Source organism: Paramacrobiotus metropolitanus, unplaced genomic scaffold (genome assembly GCF_019649055.1).
Source record: "Paramacrobiotus metropolitanus isolate TYO unplaced genomic scaffold, Prichtersi_v1.0 Parri_scaffold0000008, whole genome shotgun sequence".
NCBI lineage: Eukaryota > Metazoa > Tardigrada > Eutardigrada > Parachela > Macrobiotidae > Paramacrobiotus > Paramacrobiotus metropolitanus.
This window is the reverse complement of record NW_026570228.1, coordinates 2330580-2354655: the sequence shown is the minus strand read 5'-3', so window position 1 is coordinate 2354655 and position 24076 is coordinate 2330580. Positions and strand designations below refer to the sequence as shown.

The 24076-nt window shown below is 40.7% G+C and overlaps 3 protein-coding genes across 5 annotated transcripts; all 3 read left to right on the top strand.

Annotated features, from left to right (window-relative positions):
* The first annotated feature begins 1292 nt into the window (after positions 1–1292).
* LOC129582639 (substance-P receptor-like) lies at positions 1293–8189 on the top strand. 3 transcript variants are annotated; one of them, XM_055474201.1, is made up of 6 exons: positions 1293–1796; positions 3341–4004; positions 5400–5911; positions 7016–7192; positions 7288–7320; positions 7583–8189. In XM_055474201.1, the coding sequence occupies exons 2-6, from the start codon at positions 3689–3691 to the stop codon at positions 8015–8017; spliced, it is 1473 nt and encodes a 490-aa protein (XP_055330176.1). In that variant the 5' UTR covers positions 1293–1796; positions 3341–3688; the 3' UTR covers positions 8018–8189. The 3 variants fall into 3 exon arrangements, with proteins under 3 accessions (XP_055330176.1, XP_055330175.1, XP_055330174.1); XM_055474200.1 differs by having other exon boundaries at positions 3307–4004; XM_055474199.1 differs by having other exon boundaries at positions 1293–2124.
* A 977-nt stretch (positions 8190–9166) lies between these two features.
* Positions 9167–14685, top strand: LOC129582682 (mucin-5AC-like). Its single transcript, XM_055474262.1, has 4 exons — positions 9167–9890; positions 10383–12316; positions 12911–13343; positions 13676–14685. Exons 1-4 carry the CDS (start codon positions 9291–9293, stop codon positions 14654–14656), a joined length of 3948 nt encoding a protein of 1315 aa, XP_055330237.1. The 5' UTR covers positions 9167–9290; the 3' UTR covers positions 14657–14685.
* A 1608-nt stretch (positions 14686–16293) lies between these two features.
* LOC129582554 (probable chitinase 10) lies at positions 16294–23871 on the top strand. The gene is made up of 21 exons (XM_055474075.1): positions 16294–16817; positions 17316–17478; positions 17689–17847; positions 18156–18253; positions 18322–18443; positions 18566–18710; positions 18927–19071; positions 19222–19262; positions 19354–19470; positions 19970–20054; positions 20130–20278; positions 20337–20499; positions 20569–20727; positions 20871–20968; positions 21095–21216; positions 21325–21469; positions 22027–22171; positions 22308–22348; positions 22462–22578; positions 22881–22965; positions 23244–23871. Exons 1-21 carry the CDS (start codon positions 16410–16412, stop codon positions 23666–23668), a joined length of 3132 nt encoding a protein of 1043 aa, XP_055330050.1. The 5' UTR covers positions 16294–16409; the 3' UTR covers positions 23669–23871.
* The last annotated feature ends 205 nt before the right edge of the window (positions 23872–24076 follow it).

Sequence of the window (24076 nt, the reverse complement as noted above, 5' to 3'; positions counted from 1 at the left end):
GGAAATGCAGCGTCAGTGCTGGGCACGATGGAAGGGCAGGATAAACTGCATGAACTTTTGCTGTTGTAGTTTTGTGTTTTTTCTCTAACAGTTCTGTATGAGTTTGATTTGACCAATAAAAATCCATACATGAAACTAAAATTGTAATTTAATAATATTCGAGCTTCGGAAATGTTACCGTTATTGCTTACTTGACAGTTATTTTAAATTGAAATTGTTCGTTCCAGGTTAAGACTGAATTTTTTGCTAGAATAATCAGTGATTAATGCATTGACTTCGTTGTAGAAAAGTATGGATATTAATAATATCCTGCAACCTACATAATATCATATTATGTAGGTTGCAGGATGCATTGGATTGGAATGATGCAGCTTGTGCAGTGGCGTTCGTACACGAACGTTAGAGAACTAGTAAATTATTAATGTACGGCAATTCTACTTTTGCTAATAAAAATTAATTGCTGAAATTAACATAAAAAAATTAGTAGTATTAGGTACTGTACTGAATTTAATTCCCTTCGCTGCTTTTTTATGTTCGATGCGGTACGCAGCTTTCTTGAGTGCATAGTGGGCTACTTTACGCAGTATCGCTAAATGACAATTAAAGCTTATTAACCTACGTGCGTGCAAAATTTGCCGGTTCCTTATCAGTCGAGTGATATATCTTCTTGGTTGCGCAACAACTAAAGTGGCTGTCACAATAGCTAAATTACTAAACGTTATGTTAATGCAGTGATGCAGAAAACGACATCATACAAAAAATCTTTTGACAAGTTATCCACGACCTGCAGCGTACACACACACACACATGGCACACATTGCGACATCATACGATTACGATTTTTAAAAATAACCGTTTGAATGGGAAATACTGCCAAGAACCATATTACTGACGTTCAACATCAAAGGCATGACATTTCATTTCAGTTAAAAGAATATTGCCCTTATAAAAATATTGCAGGAAATCATGACTGCGCTGTAGAAGATAGAAACCTTTAATCATTTCTGACCTTTGAGATATAATTAACAGCTTATAATTATGAGAAAACAGCCGGGTTCATATTTGTCTTTGTGCGCGCCGAAGAAAGAAAAAACGTGGTCTTTTGGTTTATAATGTACAGATACGCCTGCTGTCAGAGAGCACGAGAACATTTCCGGAAATGAGTGCACTTGTGGGCAGGTCCAGGACTCCCTGAGCGTCATGCGTATGGGAAGAAGGGCACTCACTTGGTGCCGCGCACGACGTGTGTGTGTGCTGTGTGTGCAGTATGTGCGCGAATACAACAACAAAAATCGGTCGACGACTCAAGCGGCTCAGCCGGCATATTTTCACGTGTTTGTATTCAACAGACGATTAACGTTTTTGCAGTTAGTACACGCGTCAATAGGTATTATTCAGCAAGAAATTTATGTTTGAGTAGGTCAATTCCCTGGAATATTTCGCCAAACATTTTTATTTTCATTAAGCGGATAATTGCCATTTAATCTTGAATCGGTAAATCAGTGCCGTGCAATGTGAGATTGCGCGCGGTATACGTGCGTGGAACATGCTCAGTCATGGGATCACAACGCGCGCCCGTAGCCGGCGACTCTGTAAATCCGCTTAGACGGAAATTCTGATTATATCAATTCTAACGAAGCCATTTCCACTTGATTGAATTGCTGCTGCTTTATTACAATTAAACCCGGCTCCTTGCCATTTTCCTTTACACACCAGCGTATACACATACGTTGCAAGTCTTCCTGGGGATAATCAAAAGTGACAAGGATCCCACAACATTACCGCTCCGATATGCAGTAAGTTTTTCACGACGCATGTATGCAAGTTGCCGATGATTGTGGTCAGTGCATCTGTCGCAGGATATCATCTGTAACGTCTAACCCGGTATTCACGTAATGCCATGGCCACCATTGCGATAGTCGCTATTGTACGAATTACTGCTTTTTTTCTGAATTGCGTTTAACCGCGAATAAATATCACCATGAAATGCGGAATTTTACGGAAATGATCCCATTGTCAAATGGTCCGATTTGTTGCGGGAGAATGTATGTTGGTATTCTGGCCTGGAGGCAAATATAAATACACAGAAGCGGTCGGCAATTTCGCATACTGCGTGGATAAATGGTGCGTCGTCTGGATGATCCACGATATGTGTTACGTCATAAAAAGCGAGTGACTTATATACTTGTCGGTCTAAAATTGATTAGTATTTAATTCGTAAAGCTATTTGGCTATCGCGCCAAAATTTAGCTCTTTTTAAAAGGCCTGAAATCCGAGATCTCGAACAATTTCTTTTTGTACAGTATTTTTAGTACAGCAAGTATGCTGCGCACTAGTAATAAGCAATCGTAAGGGATATTCTTGCGCTTTGGATTTATTTATCTTTTCATTTGTAAACAGCTTCTGCAGATTTTAAATATGTAATGCAAACTGCTGTGGGTGATAATTGTGTGCTCGTATTTTATGGATTATAGATCGGGAATATACTTTTAACCCGCTAAATTAGTCATGTCGGTTTTAACCGGCATGCACACTCTGTATGTTAGTTATTGTTAACTTATACTGTATTGTATCTGTACATGCTGGCTAGACGCCGAATCAAAGGGCACTTATGGTTAGAAGCGTGTACTAGTTTGATAAATATCATTATAAATTAGTTTGATCATTATAAAACTAGTTTGATAAATATCATTATAAATTTTCAAAAAATTAGCATATCCAAATAAGCCCAAGCACCGTGTTGGTGCTTGGGCTTATTTGGATATGCTAATTTTTTGAAAATTTATAATGATATTTATCGAACTAGTTTTGCTTGAGATAAGTAATGCTGAACATTTTGTCGGTGTGGCATAACTTTTTTTCAAGTACGATTGCATTTAAATTGTCGTCCATATATATATACGCATATCTGTACAGCTCCGTATGTGTACATGAAATTTTTAAGTTTTGGCATACCTTGATTTTCAAATTAAAAACGTATGGATTTTAACAACGATGCACAATACAGAAAATATTAAAAGATCGCATCTTTTAACCAAGTAATAATATATTATGCGTCAAATAAAATTGTACTGACGTGTTTCCGCAGGAAAATCTGCCTTTTATACCGTATAGTAAATTAACGGTGACACTTTTTTTCGTTCTGATATCGATATATTATTTTGTATTAAGTCTGTACAGTTTACAGAGTATCGTACTCCCATTTTATACGGTAATGATTATGTATGCCTGGTTAAGAGCCCTGCGCCATGACCATCTCAGCCACGTGCAGTTGAGATAATTAGGCTAACTATACCCTTCTTGCAGCTTCCAACGTGGCCATCTTCCGCTGTATTTTTAGGAGTATAAATGACTTTCTGTGAATGAGAGAATATTGAAACCAGGATCCGGAAGAATTTTGCAGCCACTCATCCGACTCTGTTGAAAGATATCCCCGCGTCATCATTCCGCATAATTATATTTCCGCCGCCAAATTGACGCGCACAACTACAGATCATCGTCCTGTTCACCGCAAAAAGAACCATGCAGCCGGCAACAGTGAATTTAATGCTGCACTGTAGCCTTTGTTCAGTACATCGTTAATACGAATTAATCGCACACCAGGACTATTTATTTCTTTTTATTTCAATCTTAATCATTAAATGCGTCAGTGGATGCGCGAAGCACGCAGTCTATCCGGGGCGGCAGTATGGGCAGCACCGAACAGTATCCCCTCGATGATGTCGATCTGTACAAGACCGGCAATATCTCGGTATTATCGGTAGCGGATTATGATTTTGATACGGTGTTGGATGATCATTATACACTGCCTAATGAGGTCCAAGTGGGATTATTTTTTCTCTACGGTATCAACATTTTCATATCGGTAGCCGGCAATATTGTCGTCATCTTCGTCTTTACGTACGGACATAAATCCCGCACGGAACTGGCGCCGTTCCTCATTAATCTCGCCGTTTCCGATCTCATCATGGCCATCGCCTGTATGCCCTTTACATCCACCCAAGGTACAAACAACATCACGTGCCCATATGGCTAAAGAGGAAATAACGCAACGAAGATTTCAAAATTATTACGGTTTACGATGTTTAATTAAAAATTTCCAATTAGTTCATTTCATTAAGGAATTTCCATAAATTTCTTTTCATTCCAGTCATTAAAAGATTTTCATCGAATTCCATTTTCATTACATTCAGTAAAAGATGTTTGTCAAACTACTCATAAATTTTCATTAATTTTCGTTTCGTTTTCGCTTAATTGGTCCAACCGGAAAGCCAAATTAAGGAAAACTCCCGCATTCCTTAAATACTTGAAACAAATGCAACGGCATGCTTAATAAAAATTTTTGTTCGACAGACATTTTTATACAAATACAGGATATTGTGGTACATTATTTTAAAACCTAATAAAAAAATTTAGTAATGACTAAACAAAAATATTTTTAAAAAGACAGTAAGTGTCATTCTTATATTCTACGAGTGCGAATACTTTGAACACGTGCTGTTTGTAAAGCACTCATGTTGCGCTGATTACACGGTAGGTGTTTTCTGTCTCAAGTTTGACCTTCCGGCCGTTATCTAATTACATCAGGTGTTGTGCGTGCGCACCACATTTGTAGGCCAAACAAGCAATTATTACGTTGTTCTTTTTACTCTCGTGTTTAGCATGCCAGGTAAATATTTTATGGCAGATACTTAATTTGTATGTTTTATATTTTATTGTTTATTATTTATGCCATATGCACGCGATTGTGGCATTATAACCCTTCATTGCTTGCGTCAACTGCTGCTTGACGGTGTCACTTGAATGTTTTTCCCCATTGACCATACAAAGGCATCTGCACTAACTGCCAAAATCTGGAGCCGCTCTGGAAGTGATTGTTTAATGCGTCATTTTATCTCACATTTTTCGCTACTAACACGTCGGGCGCGATGCACTTCGTTACGCTTAAGAAAAGCGAATCCCAAAGATGCCGGCAATATATTCCCTGTGGATTATCTGCACAGAAGTTAACTGCTGCACTGGCTGATTATGCCGGCGCCGGAATTTTCCTAACCGGCAGTTTATCTTTGCGCGACACTTTTTTTATTAGTGTAACCGTGAAAAGTTATTGCATTTGGTTGGTCTACCGCTGTTTCCGATGACGTACTGTACTTGCGGAGATCCATGTGTTAAGCACCGATAAAAATTATACATGTGTAATATAATTAGCGTTTTCAAATCTCATAATGCGCCGCTCCGCAAATCCCGGCTACGCAGGACTTCCTATTAAATATTCTGAATAAGCTGACACTTAATCGGTCACTTTTTTCCTGAATATTTTTCCAGGCAATTCCATCAGTCTCCTATACAGAAAAGAAGCGAACTCAATAAATCGGTCAAAAGTTTTTTTGTTATTGCAGTTTTATTGGGCAAATGGATTTATCCACATTTTCTTTGTCCGGCCGTCTCCTTTATGCAGCACACAGCGGTGTCTTCCAGTATCTACACCCAGACGTTCATCTCCATCGACCGGCTGCGCAGTATCTGTCGGCCGTTTCGGACGCGCGGCGCCAAATCCCCGCGTGACCTTTGCAAGATTCTCGGCTTTATCTGGCTATGGTCATTAGCGCAGGCCAGTGTCCAGTTCTACGTCAGTAAAGTGCAACCGTTACACACCTATGACGTCACCAACGGTTCCATGACCTATTTGTGCCTGGAGACATGGCCGTCGTGGCCGTATGATCAGTCGATCGACTGGAGCAGTATCTACAGTCGCTTCTACACAATCTGTGTTTTTTCCGTGGATTATGTTATACCGCTGCTGTGCATCGGCTGTGCATACACGTATGTTGGGCGGAAACTCTGGGAGCGGACAACGCCGGGTGAGGCATCCGATTCCCGGGATAAGGTTCAGTTGCAGTCCAAAAGAAAGGTATTATATTAAACGGTGATTGTTTCGGTGTATTGTGTACGTTAAGCCGGGTAATGGATAAAAAGCGCTGGATCGGGTTTGGCTGGAGGGCGCGTTTACAGTAGGATAAGGCCGTGCATTCAGACTATAATATCATCGCTTTTTATAAACAGTATTGAGCCGCCGATGCGATTATCAAGATAACCATTCTAATTCATCGAATAATTGTAACATAATCTTTTCTGGAAAAGATTTGACCTCCGATGTAAACATATTGTTACTTTTACGTAATGATTATTATTGTGATCATAAACTGCGGGCATGTGTCAGAGAAGAAGATTGCGTTATGTATATTTCTTCTTATTTATCGCAGATCGGTGGAAGCGTTAAATGTCTCTGGAAGAAAGGGGGCTCATTTCAAACATATAACTAATGCTCCCTAATTAAATTGCTCTTATTTCCAGATCAAAATAAAACATGTTGGTAGTGTGTTTAAAGAAACTATTTTCCGCAAATCGAATATTAATCAAATTAAATTCTGAAATGCTATCGGGTGATTATCTACGCGAAATTTACAACCAGACTGTTAAACAAATACAGTTGGCATATGAATCACTTACCAGCATCGTAGTATCACTGCGCGTAATACTACGTTACTTGCACGTGAATTGTTGAAAATGAGGATTACCGTATCTGATTCAATTTTACTTTATTTACTGGTTATTCAAATTAACAATTGTAAGTGTTATCCATCATGGTAAATCCTGTTTATCTGTTGTGACAATCTTCGTCAAAACAACATGCCGCCTGAATAGCTCTTGTAACCGGAAATTAATCGAGTGTTTTTACATGATTTGTGTTGTCCCATCTTTTACCGGTGTCTCGCTTATGTCTGTCGGTGTCTACTCGTACAGATACATACTCCTCTCTATCTCAATAATTATTATCATTTCTTGCCGTAAATATGCAGTCGTAATGCGTCGGCACCGGGAGCATATTAATGGTTGTAACCACGCATTTGATTGCGTATGGGGGATGGCCTCGTGCTGGTTCCGGTACATGTTTTTTTTAACCAAGACCATGTTACGATGGCCATATTATTAGTGACAAGAATGTTTTTGGCAGGTAGTCAAGATGCTGGCTCTGATGGTGCTCTCGTTTGGAATCTTATGGCTACCGCTGCAAACATTTTTTCTCCTCCATGACTTCTCAACGTTTCTGACAGATCTCCGGCCCAAATACTATCATACCTTGTTTGTCACTTGTCACTTTGTGGCTATGCTTTCTGTCATCGTTAACATCGTAAGCAAATATTATCGTGTTTAGGTTACAACGTATTCTGCGTGATGTACATGTACTTACCACAATTAAATTTAATGATTATTTGGTGTTTGCAGATAATTTACGTACTGGTCAACAATAATTTTAAAGTAAGTGTGAGATTATGCATTTGTTTCACTACCGGCACTTGCAAGACGACACAGTAAAAATGAAAAATATTGGTGACATTATACGTTTTCTTTGGTTCTGTAATATGTTAAGTGGAACTGTTAAAAAAATGCAGGCATAAGTAACAGCCTTGAAATTATGCACGAGCATATTTTACTATATTTTACTACGCGTGCATATCGACTGTATTATATACATTTACTACGTCAAGTTTATAATACTTTTATGTACTTTCTTTGACAGAGTGATTTTCGCTATTTGATGCGCAAGTACTGCTGGAAGCGTCTGCCCCATTCCGAAGCGCACCGGCAAGCCGTGGCATTGCGTCGCACGCCGGCTATCCACTACCATCGTCGCCCGGTACAACTTGCCAAGGGCTATTATTCCAATGAAAACTCCCAATCATCCCCCGTGCATCCCTACAAACGCCCAATATCCGTTCCCTATGATCTGCAGTATGTCCGTTGCGGGAAGACTTTCCTGCAGCAGCCCAACGGTTCCGTGAAACTGCTCACAGTCGGGCAGAACGGCACGACGACCAGCGTGCGCTGTAATGGCACCACGCCCTTGTCGACGTCACCGATGCGTTCTTACAGTCAAAGGTCATTACCCAACATCAGGCCGGCATCGAAACGGGGCAATTTCTCGGATTATTCTAGTAATTATTCCGATGTCTAATCTACATTTAATTTTCTTAATTAGAAATTGTAAAAGCTTAGTAGAAGGTATACATTGCACGGCATATGCAGTGGTATGTGCGTTGTACGAGTATACGGTGATTTTTGCAGATTTTATAGTTTTATATAACTATTCAAAGAGAAGACTGTGAGCTTAAATTAATAAAGCACAACGACTTTATGACTTGACTGCATTTTTCTTCAGTGGTTATATTTTGTAATTATTAACCTCATCGCTTTCGTTATTATAAAAAACAAATTCAGTCATTCAATCTGCACTCTGTACAGATAACTCTGTACAGATAGATATATAAATAGCGGCACGACCAGTAAAACTGTACCTATCTGGTAGATAGCGGCACGACCACTAAAACTGTACCGATATATCTGGTTTCGCTGTTTTGTTTTTTGTTTGTACGGATATCCCAAAAGTAACTAACAATTATGGGGATTTTTAGTTCACTTTTGCAGCATTTAAAAAATTGCTAGTAAGGATTCGCTTTTCAGTTCAAAGTTTACATATATCGATACAGCTTGTTTATGTAGATCTAGTTACTTATCGCTATTAATTATCATACGCATTGTGTACGTCCACTGGCTTCACGTTTGTGCACTGCATTTAATGTTGTTAATCGAGGGTTATGAACTAAAAGCAAAAGCACACCAGAATTAGATATTGTGTTATTGATAATAATTACTAGCTTCATTGGAAAAGCTCAATTAATTCCGTACAAAATATTACGGAAAAAAACGTTCTCACGTATATAGCGAAAGTGAGGCGATGGCAAGGGTGAGCGGCAACGTACGATAAACATATTTTATGATCTGTGAATTTATCCAAAATCTCCACGGTTAAGTGGAGTTTTTTCTTCACTCGTCGGGTACGAAAAACGTCTAAGGTGTACCAGCAGGAAGGTAATGACCGAGCTTTTTTCTTACGAAAAGCGGGAATGGCGATGGCTTATTAGTACCGCTGAGCCGTAATGAAATGTTGTGTATGTTTGGCTACACATGACAGATGATGACTAGACATCTGCTGATAGCACAGCAATTCCAATCCGCCCAGTGTTGTGTTGCCGGTACCATTTTCACTTCTCTCATTTTAAAACCGACCGGTAAAACAACAGCCTTTAATTTAACGCCGAAACGATGCACGGAACATTCAATCGTCATCGAAAGGTCACGATTAATTTCTCTTATATATATGCGTAATTTTGTATAATTTTCAAATTGAGTGCATATTCCCGGCCAGTTATGTGATTAAGATTGTATTTATGTTATATAAGCGATCATTATTAATGGAGACCCTGATCAGTATTATTCATACGGTATTACTCATAATATTATCCTGTGCATCCTTATCAACCAGTGCCATCAATAATCTACGGAGTACATACTTTCTCCTGGCGCGGCAAGAGATCTCCCTGAAAAATTTGCCCAACGCCACGGATTCCCTGACTCTGTCATGCCGGCAAGAAGGGATATTCCCTTATACCGGCAGTTGTGCGGAGTATGTCCTGTGTCGTCGACAGGGCACTCTTATGATCATAGAACACTATCGGTGCTCATTTGGAATTTTTGATACAATCAGTCAGAAATGCAACTGGGCTAAGCTCAGTGCGCCCTGTCAGCCGGGAAATGTTTCCCGGCGCAACAGCGACGACGAGGTGTTATTGCAGCAGCAGCCGGTTATTGGCGTCAGTCGGTTGCCGGGGTCAAGTCAGCGGAAATCCCAGCTGCCGTTGCCGCCGCGGCCCAGCTCCTACGTCTCGGAATTATCGGGATTAACATGCAAAATTACCGGCTACTTCCCACATCCCACGAATAATTCCAAATTTTACCGCTGTGTCGAATTGTCACCGGCGACATTCATGGTGCGCTAATAAGTTCTTGATGACGCAAATTGTCTTATTATGTTACAAAATCGCATCCAATGTACGCATCTTACAAGTACTGATTAAAATTATAACCGAAAATTAGTATTGCATATATTCCGCCAGCGTACTTATAGTTGTAATTTATTATTGAATTCCAGGAAGCATACGGAAAACCAAAACGTTTTAAGCACTAGCTGGTTTATTTATTATTTCCTGATAATTAATATTTTTGTTAATTGATTGACATAATTGCCACTAAAATTGATTGAAGATTGTTTGCATTACCCAGGTATTAGATTGTTTGCATTGTTTGCATTGCCCTTAATATTGCTTAATAATTAATAGGGACTTCCAGTTGCGTTTTCCATTTTGTGATTAATAAAACTACTGCCGAATTTGAGTGTAATTATTGTACTATTTGTTGTCAGCTCATATATGTGTCTCATATTTATATGTGTAACCTTGGTTAATAAAACATCCATTTTGCAGGTTTATTTGTTTTCTTGCGAGTCCAATCTCGTCTATGAGCCGATCGTACGCGCATGTGTGAAGCCCCTCAGTGAAGAACGCATGGACACCGGTGATGCATATCCTCTGCTCACACAGACACCCTCCTGGGTGGTGGAACGTTGTCGTGCTCAGCAGACTTTTCCCGCGTCCGGAAAGCCCACAACCCTCTTCCGGAATCCCATCAACTGCCGGCGTTTTTTCCGCTGCTCCACCACCAGTGTGATCAGCTTGAAGATTGAACAGTTCTCCTGTCCCACTGGACTATTCTTCGACGAGGACCGGAAATCCTGCACATGGGCCAGTGAGACGGCCGACTGTGTGTCCATCGTCGACGAGCTGGAGGTGACCTCCAACATGAACCCCACTTCCGGTGCGTTCAAACCCACACCGCCACCGCGCGCCACATTTGCTACCGTCTGGGTGACCATGCCGCGAAAGGTCACGCGAGTGACCGCTCCCCCAGGAGGAGGGGGCGTGGCCAGTACCACCACTATACCCATTATTTCCAGCGACAATGAGATCCGATTTGTGCCGAAGATGCCGGTGAAACCGGCCGATGACCGGCTTTTCTTCGGGGATATCAGCAGTGTGATGGGCACCGACACCGATCCTAACTGGTTGTTTAAGCAAGCATTGAAACCCCCACCGTACCTAACCGCCACCGGGATCCTGGTGACTAATCCCACGGAATTCCAGTGTACCGCACCCGGCACATATCCCACATCAATACCGTGTATATTTTATAAATGTGAAAAATATTCCTGGGTTAAGAACTTTTTGTTATTCCGGTTTACGTGTCCACCGCATACAATTTTTAACAACGGAACCTGTGAGTATAACGCCACGGTGGCGTGTGCCAACGGCGACGACACCGACGCCAGTGTCACCAAATATTACGTCACCAATTCGACCACGGACGCCGGTGACATTATCACCACGACTTTGTCACCGGTTAAAAATCAGAAGGAGCGCCCGCGATTGCTGTGTAAAAAAGACGGTACCTTCCCGTTACCGTTTGCCACACCGTGCAGCACACGGTTTATGGTGTGCCGGCGTTTAGCGGGACCGTTACACTTTTTTGTCTCCGTCCACGAATGTCCGCCGTCTCTGGTGTTCTCAGTCACGGTCAACCAGTGCGTGGACCCGACTAGTGAGAATCTGCAGTGTTCAGTCGGCAGTTTTGACCTTTCTTCGCTGGGCGACGAGGAAACGGAGCCGGCCGCGGTGACCCCGGATCCGCTCGAGGATAAAGTCGCAGTGTGCACCGCCGCCGGGTTTTCTAAAATTTCCTGCAAGCGTTTCCGCCGGTGTGAGTGGATTCCCGATGCCGGGCAACCCTCCGGGACGTGGATCTCCTATGATTTTGAATGCGGACGGAATATGGTGTTTGATGAAACCGTCGTAGCGTGTGTACAGCAGACGGGCACGGTACCGTGTATTGATCCACCGGTTGCTGAATTGCCGGCGACCGTAACCGCAAACCCTATCGAGTCAACGGAGAAAATGGACATCACACCGGAGACCGATGTGACGGAACCGGGAAGCATTGAAACCGATACTAGCGATGTTGCGGCTGTTGCGGTAATTGATGTTAGCGGTGACCTTACCACACCCGTACCGCCATGGACGCTGCCGGGGTCGGCGAGCGGTGATGCGCGCGATACGAGTACATCGACCGGAAGTAGTACGACGCTGCAGATTACATCAACGGAATCATTCAGTGAATTCAACCAGCAAACATCCGCTGAAGCGTCCAATGAAGTAACGAAATTTAATCAACCGCCGCTGGTAGTGCCGACAAACAGCCCCACAACCGAGACAATGGATGCTGGGAAGAAAGGTCATTCACCGATTTGTTACCGCTCGGGATATTTCCTGTATCCAGATGACAGCAAATGTCAACGGTTTTACCGGTAATTTTATCTACTTACAGTATGTCAGTAATAAAAACAAAACTTAAAATTTATAAAAGTGTGATTTAAGTTTTACGACGTATTTTATGCTTAAAATGCACAAAAGCAATTCAAGAAAATAATGTATGTATTAAGTTTAAGCATATCATTTAGCAACATAAATTTACATACAGTTTACAAAAAAATAATACGCAGAGGTTTCTATTGTTTCATTAAAGTGCGCCCAACAAAGTTTACTGTACAGAATTATTCTGTTATACTACTGTACGTAATTATTCGTTCAACTTATTCTGTAACTGCATGACAGATATGAAATTATGCATAAAATAAAGTTAAATAATATCCAGAGAATGAGCTGTAAAATTAAAGTATGAAATACTCATGATTATTTAGCCGCATAGTTTTGCAGTGCTCTAATGACTTTGTTTTGTCTGACCATGATGTACGAGTACTGTACTTGATTAATATCCTTTGCGTGTCTACAGCCAATGCTGGCAAAACCACAGTGGTAACATTTAATAATCCATAAAAACGGCATTTGTAAAATAATCGACTGGTTTAATTAGGCATTGAAAATCTGAATGTTGGCAACAGGTGCCTTCAATTAACACCGGAGCCAAACAGTTTCGTTATGCTTCACTACCGATGCGACGACGGATATGTGTTTGACCGGCGCTACTTCGCGTGCAGCGCACTCGACACTGCTCCACCATGCGTGCCAGCCACCGCGGACTCCATGCTGCTGGATCAGACGCTGTCCGCGGTGGACAGCGCCGGCGTCGCTGCTGATCCAAGCCTGACTTCCGCCGCCGCCGCTGCCACTGATGCCGACCGAAAAACGGCATCCGTTAATGCGCTGCCGGTGAAGATTCTACCGCAAGTTTGGCATATGTCCAACAATAACAACGATTCCACCAATACCGGCGCACTGATTTGTACAACGCAGCGTATCTACCGGCTGCAAACGTGTGGCTACTATTACAGCTGTATTGAAACGGAAACTAAAGGTCAATTCCATCTACAAGAGGTTAGCAGATATTAATAAGTATTCCCAAAATAACCGGCAATTTTTGCGTTGAAATTTGTGGTTAGCACACAAAAATATATATACAGAATAAATTCCTACTTAACAAAAGCTGAATTTTAATAAATAACAATTTTAAATAGTAGAAAAACAATATAATTAAAAAATAAAAATAATAAAACAGTATATAATTTTACATTGAACCATTTATTCCATAAACTGAAATGCGATCGTATACCAAGCTTAAGATAAATACAGTACAGTATCTGAAAAAAATTATCAAAGCAGAACAAGAATATGAAAACGTTATAACGCATCGAAATTCTGCGTTTTAGATTTACTGCGAAACATTGTACCTTGATATATCCACCGGTCAGTGTACGCCACCGCCACCCAACGACCCCTGCAACGCCAACAGCATCACGCGCTTCTCCAGCATCTGGAGCGTTCGCAAACCGACCCGTCCTATGCAGGACGCCGATACCACAACCACCACAACTACCCAGTCAACCACCACCCTACCCTCCACCACAACGACTACGACCACCACCGAGCCGCCGACAACCACCGCCACAACTCCGGAGACCACCTCGACCACTTCCCTTCCGACCACAACCACGCCTACCCCGACCACCATCACCCCGTCCTTCCGTCGCGCAGTTAGCAATAAGCGCCGGCGCATCCCGCAAGTGCCGGCCGCCATTAAGATCCAGGGCACCAAAAACACCTCCGACACTTCCGGCCCGGTGTTTATTAACCCGGCCGGTTCGCCCGAATACTTTACCATTCCCAAGAATCGCGTGACATCCGGAGTGTACTCACCGGTCGCCCAGCCGCTCCTCCAAACCAACCGGTATTCTGCTCCCGGAACCCCGCCGCAGTTCGCCCCGCTGGGTAGTCTCAGTGACCTTTTATCCAATAACCCCGGGATCAAGACCAGCAGTGATTACCAGTCATTATCGGCGTACCGGGACAGTTTTAATCAGTTATACTCGTACATGACCGGCACTGGGTATCCGACGACGATGACCCCGACGACAACCATTCCGCCGGCTTTAGTACTGAATTTCAATACACCGTCTGAGCAACCGGTCGGTGAGATGGTGAAAGCCGGTGTGACCTTTCAGTGCCGGTCGGAAGGGTATTTCCGTAATGCGCGGGATATCTCGTGTTCCAAGTTTTATTTGTGTGTTAAAGTCGGTCCCCGGCAGTATAATCTGTTTGAATTTATGTGCTTACCGCATAATGGGATACAGTGGAAGTATCATCAGGAGAGGAATGCTTGTGTTGAGCCTACTGACGTCAAGGAATGCTAATTGACGCAGCTGTTTGTTGAAATACATGTTTGAGGATTTTGTTTGTAAAACAATGTTAATGATATTTCGCTTTCTTCTGGTTAATAATGTATGTCTGTTATAAAAAATACGATTTACCGCGAGAATTGTCAACTGATTATCCCATATTTCGCAAGAGTACAGTCTAGAAATGTTTAGAATTATCCTCTAGAAATTTAATATTAAGCGCACGTCCACTTCCTGTGCCTATTAATTAGAAAAAAAGTTATATTTCGTTTTTTAGTAGGACATACATATTTTTTAGAAGCCTTGACAGCTGATGCCAAAATTATATCCTAAAACGTCAAGACAGTCAAGTATTGGTGCCTTCTTAGGAAAGATTTAGTTAAGGCAGAGATATTTTTCTGTATGCTTAGTAATGCTTTTACAATCAGCCTAAAACTACAACTAAAAGCATGCTTTGTACAAATTGATAATTCAAGTACATTCGGCCACGTTTTGTCGTTTTTACAGTGTTATCGATTTTTTTTTGCGCTGGTCCGGCACACAAATAATGAATATGTATGCCGGACCGCACAAATTATTTATAGCAACATCACTTCATGCAATTTGTATCTCGTTAGCGACTTCCTTGTCAACCTGCTGTAAGCGTTATTGACATCTCACTGGTGAAAATATCCGCCTTCTCACATGATAGCAAAATTTCAGGTAACACCCAAAAATCTTAATGGTAAATAACAGCACATAAGCAATGCATGTAGAAACTGTTTACTGATAACTTAAAAATGCAGAATATGTGTAAAAGACAAAACATTGCCCAAACGTTTCTGCAAAAATTAATATATACAGATAATCGGTTATGGTAAGAAATTAATTAAACTGGTGCAAGCTGTAAAATTAATAAATAGTTGATAAACTCTGTGCCAAAACATTTATTTGATTTTATTAAGATTTCTGGACATTATCATAGTATTCAGCCTGCTGGCATTTCGAATGTAACAGTGAGGCTATGGTGTTCGCATTTTGGCCCGAAGAGAACAGCACTACAGAGTATACGGGACTTAAACCCCACTTGAAACAGTTTATATGCAAAATTATTTGCTGTATGCGCGTTAAAGCGTTGACGCGCATTGAAAGTCAAGAATCCATTAGCAAAGATACGCTATATCCTTTGATTTTCACGGCATACGTCGTCAAAAAAACGTGCATTCAAAAACTTGTTGCATAATATGCACAGGATTAAATTTTGCAAAATTTTGCCATACCTGATTCGTATACCACTCCATATGTACATTACGTATCTAACTCATAAACATGCAAACGTTCTATTGCTAATAACCGGGAATTGTTATACAAATTTTATCCTATGTTGCGGCAGGTACATGTATATGCTACAGCAGTTTAATTTCTTTTCTATACGGTTGTTAATTTTTCTTGATTACGGTAATGAAAAAGTGCAATTACATGTTACACGTGTAACATATTTTGCACCGGCTGTGATATGCCGGGTCATTCAGTAATAAATATCGTTAGCGCGCCGCTGATAGTATTATTTCGGTCAATGTCCGCCTAAGCACATGTATCCCGCGCTGCCAATCTTCCGACGCTAACGTTAACGATATTACACGCGCGGCCTTCTAGGTATATTCTTCAGCGATGACCAGATTAATATGGCTATTGCCGTAACAATAAAATCAACATCATTAAGGAAATTTTCGAGCTGTTCAGTTGCGCGGTCGACGTATTGGACGTGGTGCAGCAGATAAACTCCACCATGCGGCATTTACAGCGATCATTATTACTGGGATTACTGATTATTGGGATAATATTATCGCCGGTTTCTGGATGCGAGGAGCATGAACATGAGAAGGAGACCACCCAGGCACCGATCGTGAGTACGGCCAGTACACGCAAAGTGGCGCCTGTCGGCTGGACATGGCGACCGTATGGTAAAACGGATGCACCGAATGGTGGACGGGATGCGACAAAGCCGGCTACCGTAAAGCCCGCGCTGACAACAAAGGCCGCACCGGTTATTACTACCGCTAAACCGGTGGTGACGACGACCAAACCCACAACACGAACGACGACAATAGGAATTACCACGGAGGAAGTGGTAACGGAAGCGTATATTCCTGCTGATCGGTCGCCTATTAGCTATCGTCTTAAAGGAAGAAAAGAAGTAAGTGCGACGTAAAAATAAAATATTGTCTGAGTTTTGATTTTTGCCTGTGCCATGTTACGTGACTGTATTAAAAACTGCGAAACGTATATTTTTCTTGCATAGAAGTACTCTGTAGTTGTACAAAATATATGTCTTTGTAAAATGAAAAGTACAGTCTGTGTTTTGGTTTTTAAGAGAACACAGTTATTCAAATCTTATTTTATCTGGCATACACCGCGAACATTAAAACTATAGTAACTTTTTTATTATTGCAAATTGTAGGTTGTGACTACGCGCTGGAAGGGTACACATAGCGGCAGCACTAATGCGTGTATTTATAATTTTCAGCAATTGAATTATTTTTAATTTGTATGAAGAAAGTTTTGCTTTTTAAAATTAACCTGAAGTAGCAGTATTCTGAGCGACAATATTACTGTTATGATTGGAAATAAACCCAAACCGTTCATTTGTTCATTTGTATTGAGTTGTTTATAATATTTGGATTTTGATTTACAGTTGGGATGTTACTTCCAAAACTATGCCATTTACCGACCCGGTGGATCGGAATTAAAACCCGATAAAATTGATCCAAATTTGTGTACCTTTATAATTTATTTTATCGCCAATCTGATCAGCAACACCCTGCAGTCATTTGATCCTTGGGCCGACATCGATCTTGGTATGTTAGCCACATCGGAATGTGTGCCGCTGCAACAGATCCTTAATGTTGCTTTTATCAAAACTGACAAATAATTTTGTATTACGAAAAAGAATCTTGGTGAACTGCCATATATACATACGAGTTATAAGAATTTAACTTATTAAAAGCCGGTATTATGTGAAAAGCTATTCTTTCATCAGTCATAAGTTTATCTCCAAATGTTTGCAGGTGGCTTCCAAAAAATCAATGATCTCAAAAAGCAAAATCCCGATTTACGCATAGTGGTAGCAACAGGCGGATGGAATATGGGATCAAAGGTCTTTTCGCGTTTAGCCAAAGATCCCAATAACCGGAAGAAATTCATCACCAGTGTAATCAATTTCTGCGGTAAGTAACAATATTGCGGTAGTGTTGGATTTTGTGACCTTCCATTTGTCGTTTTTTTTTGGCAAACGTATCTACCGGTATAGATTTCTTTGCAATTTATTCCGTTGTCAAAGAAAAGAAAGAAAAAGTCACAAACACACAATCAAAAGTATTTATGCACTCGATATACTGCAATCAAGCTTATGTTAAAATGTAATATGTTAAAATGTAAGCTAATGTTGCGCTTAAAGTTTTGGGAAAATGTATACATGTAAATAGTGCATGTACAAATTACTTTTTATGTACCATTGTATGCCGTACATTTGTAGACCGAAATGGATTCGATGGTCTGGATCTGGACTGGGAATATCCAACACAGCGCGGCGGAATTACTGATGATTACTACAACTTTCCCACTTTGTTAATGGTATCGCCGCTACAGATCAATCTTTACAATTTAAAATGTGTAATTTAATCTACAAAAATGATGCGCAGGAACTGCGCCAAGCCTTTGACCAACGGACAGCAGAAACCGGGAAAGACTACATGCTAACAGCGGCGCTGGGAGCATCCGCTCTGGTCATTGACAACGCCTATGACGTCGAGCAGATGTTCAAGTATGTAAATTTAATTAATTACGTTTTTGGTATTAATGTTACAAGAACGTTATGTTATGTTACGTTACGAATGTTATGTTACGTTTTTGGTATTAATGTTTATTTACATACCTTGTTCGTAGATATCTGGATTACGGCCACATTATGGCTTATGATTTCCATGGCACATGGGATGTTGCTCCACAAACACTGGCGCACCACAGTCCATTATACACTCCACCCAAACTGAATGATCCCGATCCCAATTATGATGTCAGATTCAGTGCGGTAAGTAGTATTAGTATTATTACTACTGCTTTATCTTCATTATGGCTCATTACTTATTTCACCTGTAGTGCAGAGGGGCAAAATCTAGACTGATCGATAATGGTCACAGCAGCTCTCACTATATTTATGAAAACTTAAGAGAAAATTTTAAAAAATCTCTCTAAATGTCACAAATAAACGAAACTATAAACCAATCGAATTTTCTTATGACTCCAGGACTGGGCTATCCAACATTACCTGGCACGAGGCGCACCGGCTTCGAAAGTGCTGCTGGGTGTTCCGTTATACGGTCGCGGCTACAACCTGGCTGATCCGAATCGGCACACTTTGGGTTCGCCGGCTAGTGGACCGAACGCTGCCGGTACGTTATAATTGCAACATAATATATTACAGCTATTTTACAAAAAGGTGCTGAGAAGTCTGTTTTACGAAAAGGTCATAATTTAAAGGATGACCGAGCTAGGTTATGACAAACAAAGTTTCACTTCAGTGTGTTGCATTTAATTATTAGGTCCATTCCTCAAAGAACAGGGTTTCCTGGGAATTACCGAGGTACTAAGAGGAAACAAATAATGGACTTTTATTGTGTACAGATAATTTTTCCATCCATCAGAAGGGTTTATGTCGTTCGTTTTATTTGCAGTTGTGTTTGAACTTGAAGAATAATGGATGGGTCAAAGGCTCCGAATACAACCTGACATATGCTTACGGCCAGGGACAATGGGTTGGCTATGACGACGAAGACCGAATGCAGGATAAGGTGAGGAAGGCAAAATATTCAAAATATAAATTCTTATTCTTTTTTTCGCTTTATTATTTTATTGATTTCGTTGTGTTAATAATTATTTGGTATTTCTGCTTAATGATTTTGACACTATTGAAATGTTATTGAAAATAATCTTGTCTCTTCCGCCTGATAAACGCGAAAGGATATTTTGTTGTAGTGCAACCAACCAACTGAGGACAATTTAAACTAAAATAAAAAAGCAAAAAAAAATAAAAATAAAAATAAAAATATATATAGATATACAGTACTGTATATTTTGTGAATATGATCTTTAAATCTGGTTTCTGCCATTATGCCAAACCTTCGAGACCGCGGAGTTGCCAGTGTACTACAATTTTCGTATACGACGTTTCTTAGTTGCTGTTATTCAGTATGAAATTTAGTATACGTAAGTATTTGTAGTTTTGTTCTACACCAGTAACATAATCTGCGTAGTGCTCTTGACGTACGTATCAGGCAAACACTTTTGCAGGCTAAATATATTTGGCAACATCAACTAGGAGGCGGATTTGTCTGGGCGCTGGACTACGAGGACAATAACAATCTGTGTGGAAAAGGTCAGCAATTTATATCGGTGTTACAGTGTATTGCGCATATGACTGTATTCCAATTATCTGATTTTCATTAAACAGGGAAAAATCCCACCATCAGTGTGCTAAAGAAATCCCTGGACACAGCTCCACCCGGACAACTGGTTGTTATACCACCACCGCCACCCGTGAGGGTCACCAAGCCACCGTTGACGGTTGAGGAAAGCGGTATGACCTTTGCCAAAAAAGAGGTAAAAATCCGTTCATTCAGTGCATTTCCGGTGGTTTTAGTCATTGCTATTGTTACAGCTGGGATGTTATTTCCAAGACTACGCCATCTATCGTCCCGGTGGATCCGAACTGAAACCCGATAAAATTGATCCGGATTTGTGCACATTTATAATTTATTTTGTCGGCAATCTGGTCAACAATCAAATCAAGTCTTTTGACCCATGGGCGGATGTGGACCTAGGCAAATTTTTTGTCTCTTATTTGACTTTATAATTTTTCGGTTTTAATTTTCACATATATTTAATTACAGGTGGATTCAAAAAGGTGAACGCCCTAAAAAATCTCAATCCAGACTTGCGCGTATTGATCGCTATCGGCGGTTGGAATATGGGATCTACTGTGTTCTCGAATTTGGCTATGGATCCAGAAAAGAGGAAATTCTTCATTAATACCACCTTCACTTTCTTGGGTAAAACTATACTTTTTAATACTTTTATTTTAGTCAAGAACTTTGTTTCAAAAAAAGAATATGTACTATGTGTGCATGAAGATTGAGACATTTCTAATTTACATATGACTGATTTACATATGACGTTTGAATTCCTAAACCAGATCGGTGGAATTTCGATGGTTTGGACATCGACTGGGAATATCCAACGCAACGCGGTGGTATCAAGGATGACTTTGATAATTTTGCAACCTGGGTTAAGGTAAACAACAACAACACAATTTACCTTAATTTACCAGAAATAGTAAAAACTGAAAGTAAGAACTGATAGTAATTAAAAAAATAAAGTAAAAAGAGAAATACGCTAGCCGTTACGGTTATTTTATAGGAAATTCGGGAAGCTTTCGATGAAAAGACTAAGCAAACCGGCAAAACGTATATGCTGACGGCGGCATTGGGAGCATCAACCTGGGTTATTGACGACGCTTACAATGTCTCGGAAATCTTCAAGTAAGCACAAAAAACATGCGAGGAAATGGTAATTGAAAGTGTGGAATTATAATTGCGTACTTTGTGCTTACTGCTTACATCTTACTGATGAAAAACAACCAACTTCAGGTATTTGGATTTTGCCAATATTATGACCTATGATTTCCATGGTACATGGGATGTTTCACCACAAACCCTGGCACATCACAGCCCTCTGTACACTCCGCCACAGATCAACGACCCTGATCCCAATTATAATTTGAAATACAGCGCGGTAAGGGAGGCGATATTGTTTTGTGCCGGTAACTACTCTGTCACTTGTCAGTAAAAAATTATACTTACTTTAGTGTACTAGCAGTAGTACAGGTCATGTTTGTATCTACACCGTATGCATAAATTTAGCGGTGTCCATAAGGTACAATGTGATATATATAATAGAAAATTAAAAATGAATGCTGAATATATAAAAAAAGTGAAACCAAGGCCAGATATTAGATTTGTAGTTACATTAATATAGATTTCGGTTGCGATGCTATCAAACTGCTCCTTTCCCGTGCGCTGAATTGCCATTGTACTACGATTTTCACAAAAATTATTGAACCAGATAAACGTGCAAGTAAAATCGTCATGTACAAGGAATTATTTATTTTGGCGCTTCGCTTCGGTCTTTTAGTGCCAGCCGATAGCGGTGCACTCCCTAGTAAATAACAATCGTAACAAAAAAATTCGGCATTGCATAGCTGTCCTATACACGGCTGGCTAATTTGAAAATCACATTGTACCGATACGCTCCAAACACGCAATTAAATCACTGAAAATTTTTTTTTGTAGGATTGGGCAATCCAGCACTACCTGGCTCTGGGTGCACCGGCCTCCAAATTGCTGCTCGGTGTGCCATTATACGGACGCGGCTGGAAACTGGCCGATCCCGACCAGCATAAACTTGGGTCGCCAACCAAAGGTCCCAACGACGCCGGTAAATTATGTTTATGCAGTGTTTTTTTATCATGTGGGTTATTTTACTGTATTTAATTTTCACGCTGCCAATCATCGGCTATTATTAAGTATACGTAGCGCGGTAACTAGCGCCTTATATATAACTGTCTTTGCAGGACCGTTTTTGAGAGAAGCCGGGTTTCTGGGAGTCACTGAGGTATTTTTGACGTTCTTTTATTTTTTCTGCGGTAGTGCTCGTTTTGATAACCCTAATTTTTATTCAGTTTCTCAATTCCATAAACTTACAGCAATTGTAACTAACGTTTGCAGATTTGTTTGAATATGAAAAACAAAGGATGGAAAAAGGATAGCGAGTACAATCTGACGTATGTATACGGTGATGGACAGTGGGTGGGGTATGATGACGAATTATCCGTCCAACGGAAGGTAATTCTAACCTCCAGATTTCAAAGGAGCTAGCGTAGCGTATCTGTAATTACGTAGTGCCGGACGTTTCATGGAGGCGTACAAACCTGTGTGAAAAAAGTCTATGTATACTACGAACAAGCATGGAAGTACTGTATTGAATTTCCCATAACGTATCTGTGTTGCATCGTTAAACCGCCTTTAATTTTTAATCGTTATTGAATCCATATACAGACCTATGTACGTATATAAATATAAAGTTCACCTTTATCGATGAAGACCGTATCTGCAACAAGTAACACATTTGTATATTCTACACGTAGGCTAAATATGTCTGGGATAATCAACTCGCAGGAGCGTTTGTATGGGCACTGGATTATGAAGACAACAACCAGCTGTGTGGAATGGGTAAATCCAGCCTAACGATCTTATGTATTTTTAAAAATTTTTGCAGTCGTATTCTAAATATATGTTGTTACTCGTGTTTGGACGCGCCTTATAAGTTAGTGATATCATGAAAAACCCAGTCTACTTCTTGTACTCTTGTACTTATCGGGATATATTGATATTTGATAGAAGCATATTCATTCGCAAAATATATACCGTAATATTTTAGTTTTATGCACCGGCAGGTAATATATACGTTATAAGCGCAATAAATATGAAATGACTATTGTTCGCCACAGGACGCAACCCAATATTGAACGCTCTGAAGGACGCGCTCCTGGATAAACCTACCGGTCTCTGGACACCGGCTCCCACACCCTGGCCCATCGTGGCCACCCGTCCCCCACCGCTGCCCATCCTGCCCAGCACTATCAACAACCCCGCCGCGGCTGCCGCTAACCCGCCCGCTCCCGGCGCCACCTACCTGTGCCAGCGGGATGGCTTCTTCCAGGTGCCGACGGACTGTACGAAATTCATCCGCTGTGTCACCGGTCAACTGCCGGCGGAATTCTCGTGCTCCGCCGGCTTACTCTTCGATGAGAGTATACAAAGCTGCAATTGGCCACAGTTTGTCGGCTGTTCCAGTGCCAAGAAAAACGCCACGACAACGGCGAATAAAGTCCGACTGGATATTCCCAGCTGGGTGGGACGTTTCCACAGTTGAATTTAGTGTAGCCATTTTTTGTTTGCGTTTGTTGCCGATTTATTGACTTCCAAAACTCTGTGAGATGCTGTTAAATTTTTTATATTGTTTTAAGGATGTACGGTTTTTTAAGCCGAAATTTGTTTTAGCATGATCTGTAGAGATCTCTTCGAAATATTTAACGTTTGTTGAAATGTGAAATTAATAAAGATTACAAGATTTTGCGTAGTTGGAAGGAACTGGGGATTTCGCTGCAAGTATAAAATGCGACGCTTTTTGCAGCGTCAATAGAATGTACTGTTAAACAAAATTTATGGCAAGCGTTAACTCTGCAACGCAGCAAAAAAGCGTTAATGTGAATTCCGGACGATGGGAGTGCGTGATTTCCTTCGATCCGCAGGGCAGTAATGAATTTCCTTTTTAAGGCAG

What these genes read in the sequence shown, in the direction of transcription:
- LOC129582639 (XM_055474201.1), top strand. Translation starts at nt 3,689, where the DNA reads ATGGGCAGCACCGAACAGTATCCCCTCGATGATGTCGATCTGTACAAG. An exon ending in AGTTGCAGTCCAAAAGAAAG is followed by an intron (nt 5,912 to 7,015) that starts GTATTATATTAA and finishes TGTTTTTGGCAG; the next exon opens with GTAGTCAAGATGCTGGCTCT. An exon ending in TTTCTGTCATCGTTAACATC is followed by an intron (nt 7,193 to 7,287) that starts GTAAGCAAATAT and finishes TGGTGTTTGCAG; the next exon opens with ATAATTTACGTACTGGTCAA.
- LOC129582682 (XM_055474262.1), top strand. Translation starts at nt 9,291, where the DNA reads ATGTTATATAAGCGATCATTATTAATGGAGACCCTGATCAGTATTATT. An exon ending in AAATGTCAACGGTTTTACCG is followed by an intron (nt 12,317 to 12,910) that starts GTAATTTTATCT and finishes TGTTGGCAACAG; the next exon opens with GTGCCTTCAATTAACACCGG. An exon ending in GTCAATTCCATCTACAAGAG is followed by an intron (nt 13,344 to 13,675) that starts GTTAGCAGATAT and finishes TCTGCGTTTTAG; the next exon opens with ATTTACTGCGAAACATTGTA.
- LOC129582554 (XM_055474075.1), top strand. Translation starts at nt 16,410, where the DNA reads ATGCGGCATTTACAGCGATCATTATTACTGGGATTACTGATTATTGGG. An exon ending in ATGATGTCAGATTCAGTGCG is followed by an intron (nt 18,711 to 18,926) that starts GTAAGTAGTATT and finishes TTATGACTCCAG; the next exon opens with GACTGGGCTATCCAACATTA. An exon ending in TAACAATCTGTGTGGAAAAG is followed by an intron (nt 20,055 to 20,129) that starts GTCAGCAATTTA and finishes TTCATTAAACAG; the next exon opens with GGAAAAATCCCACCATCAGT.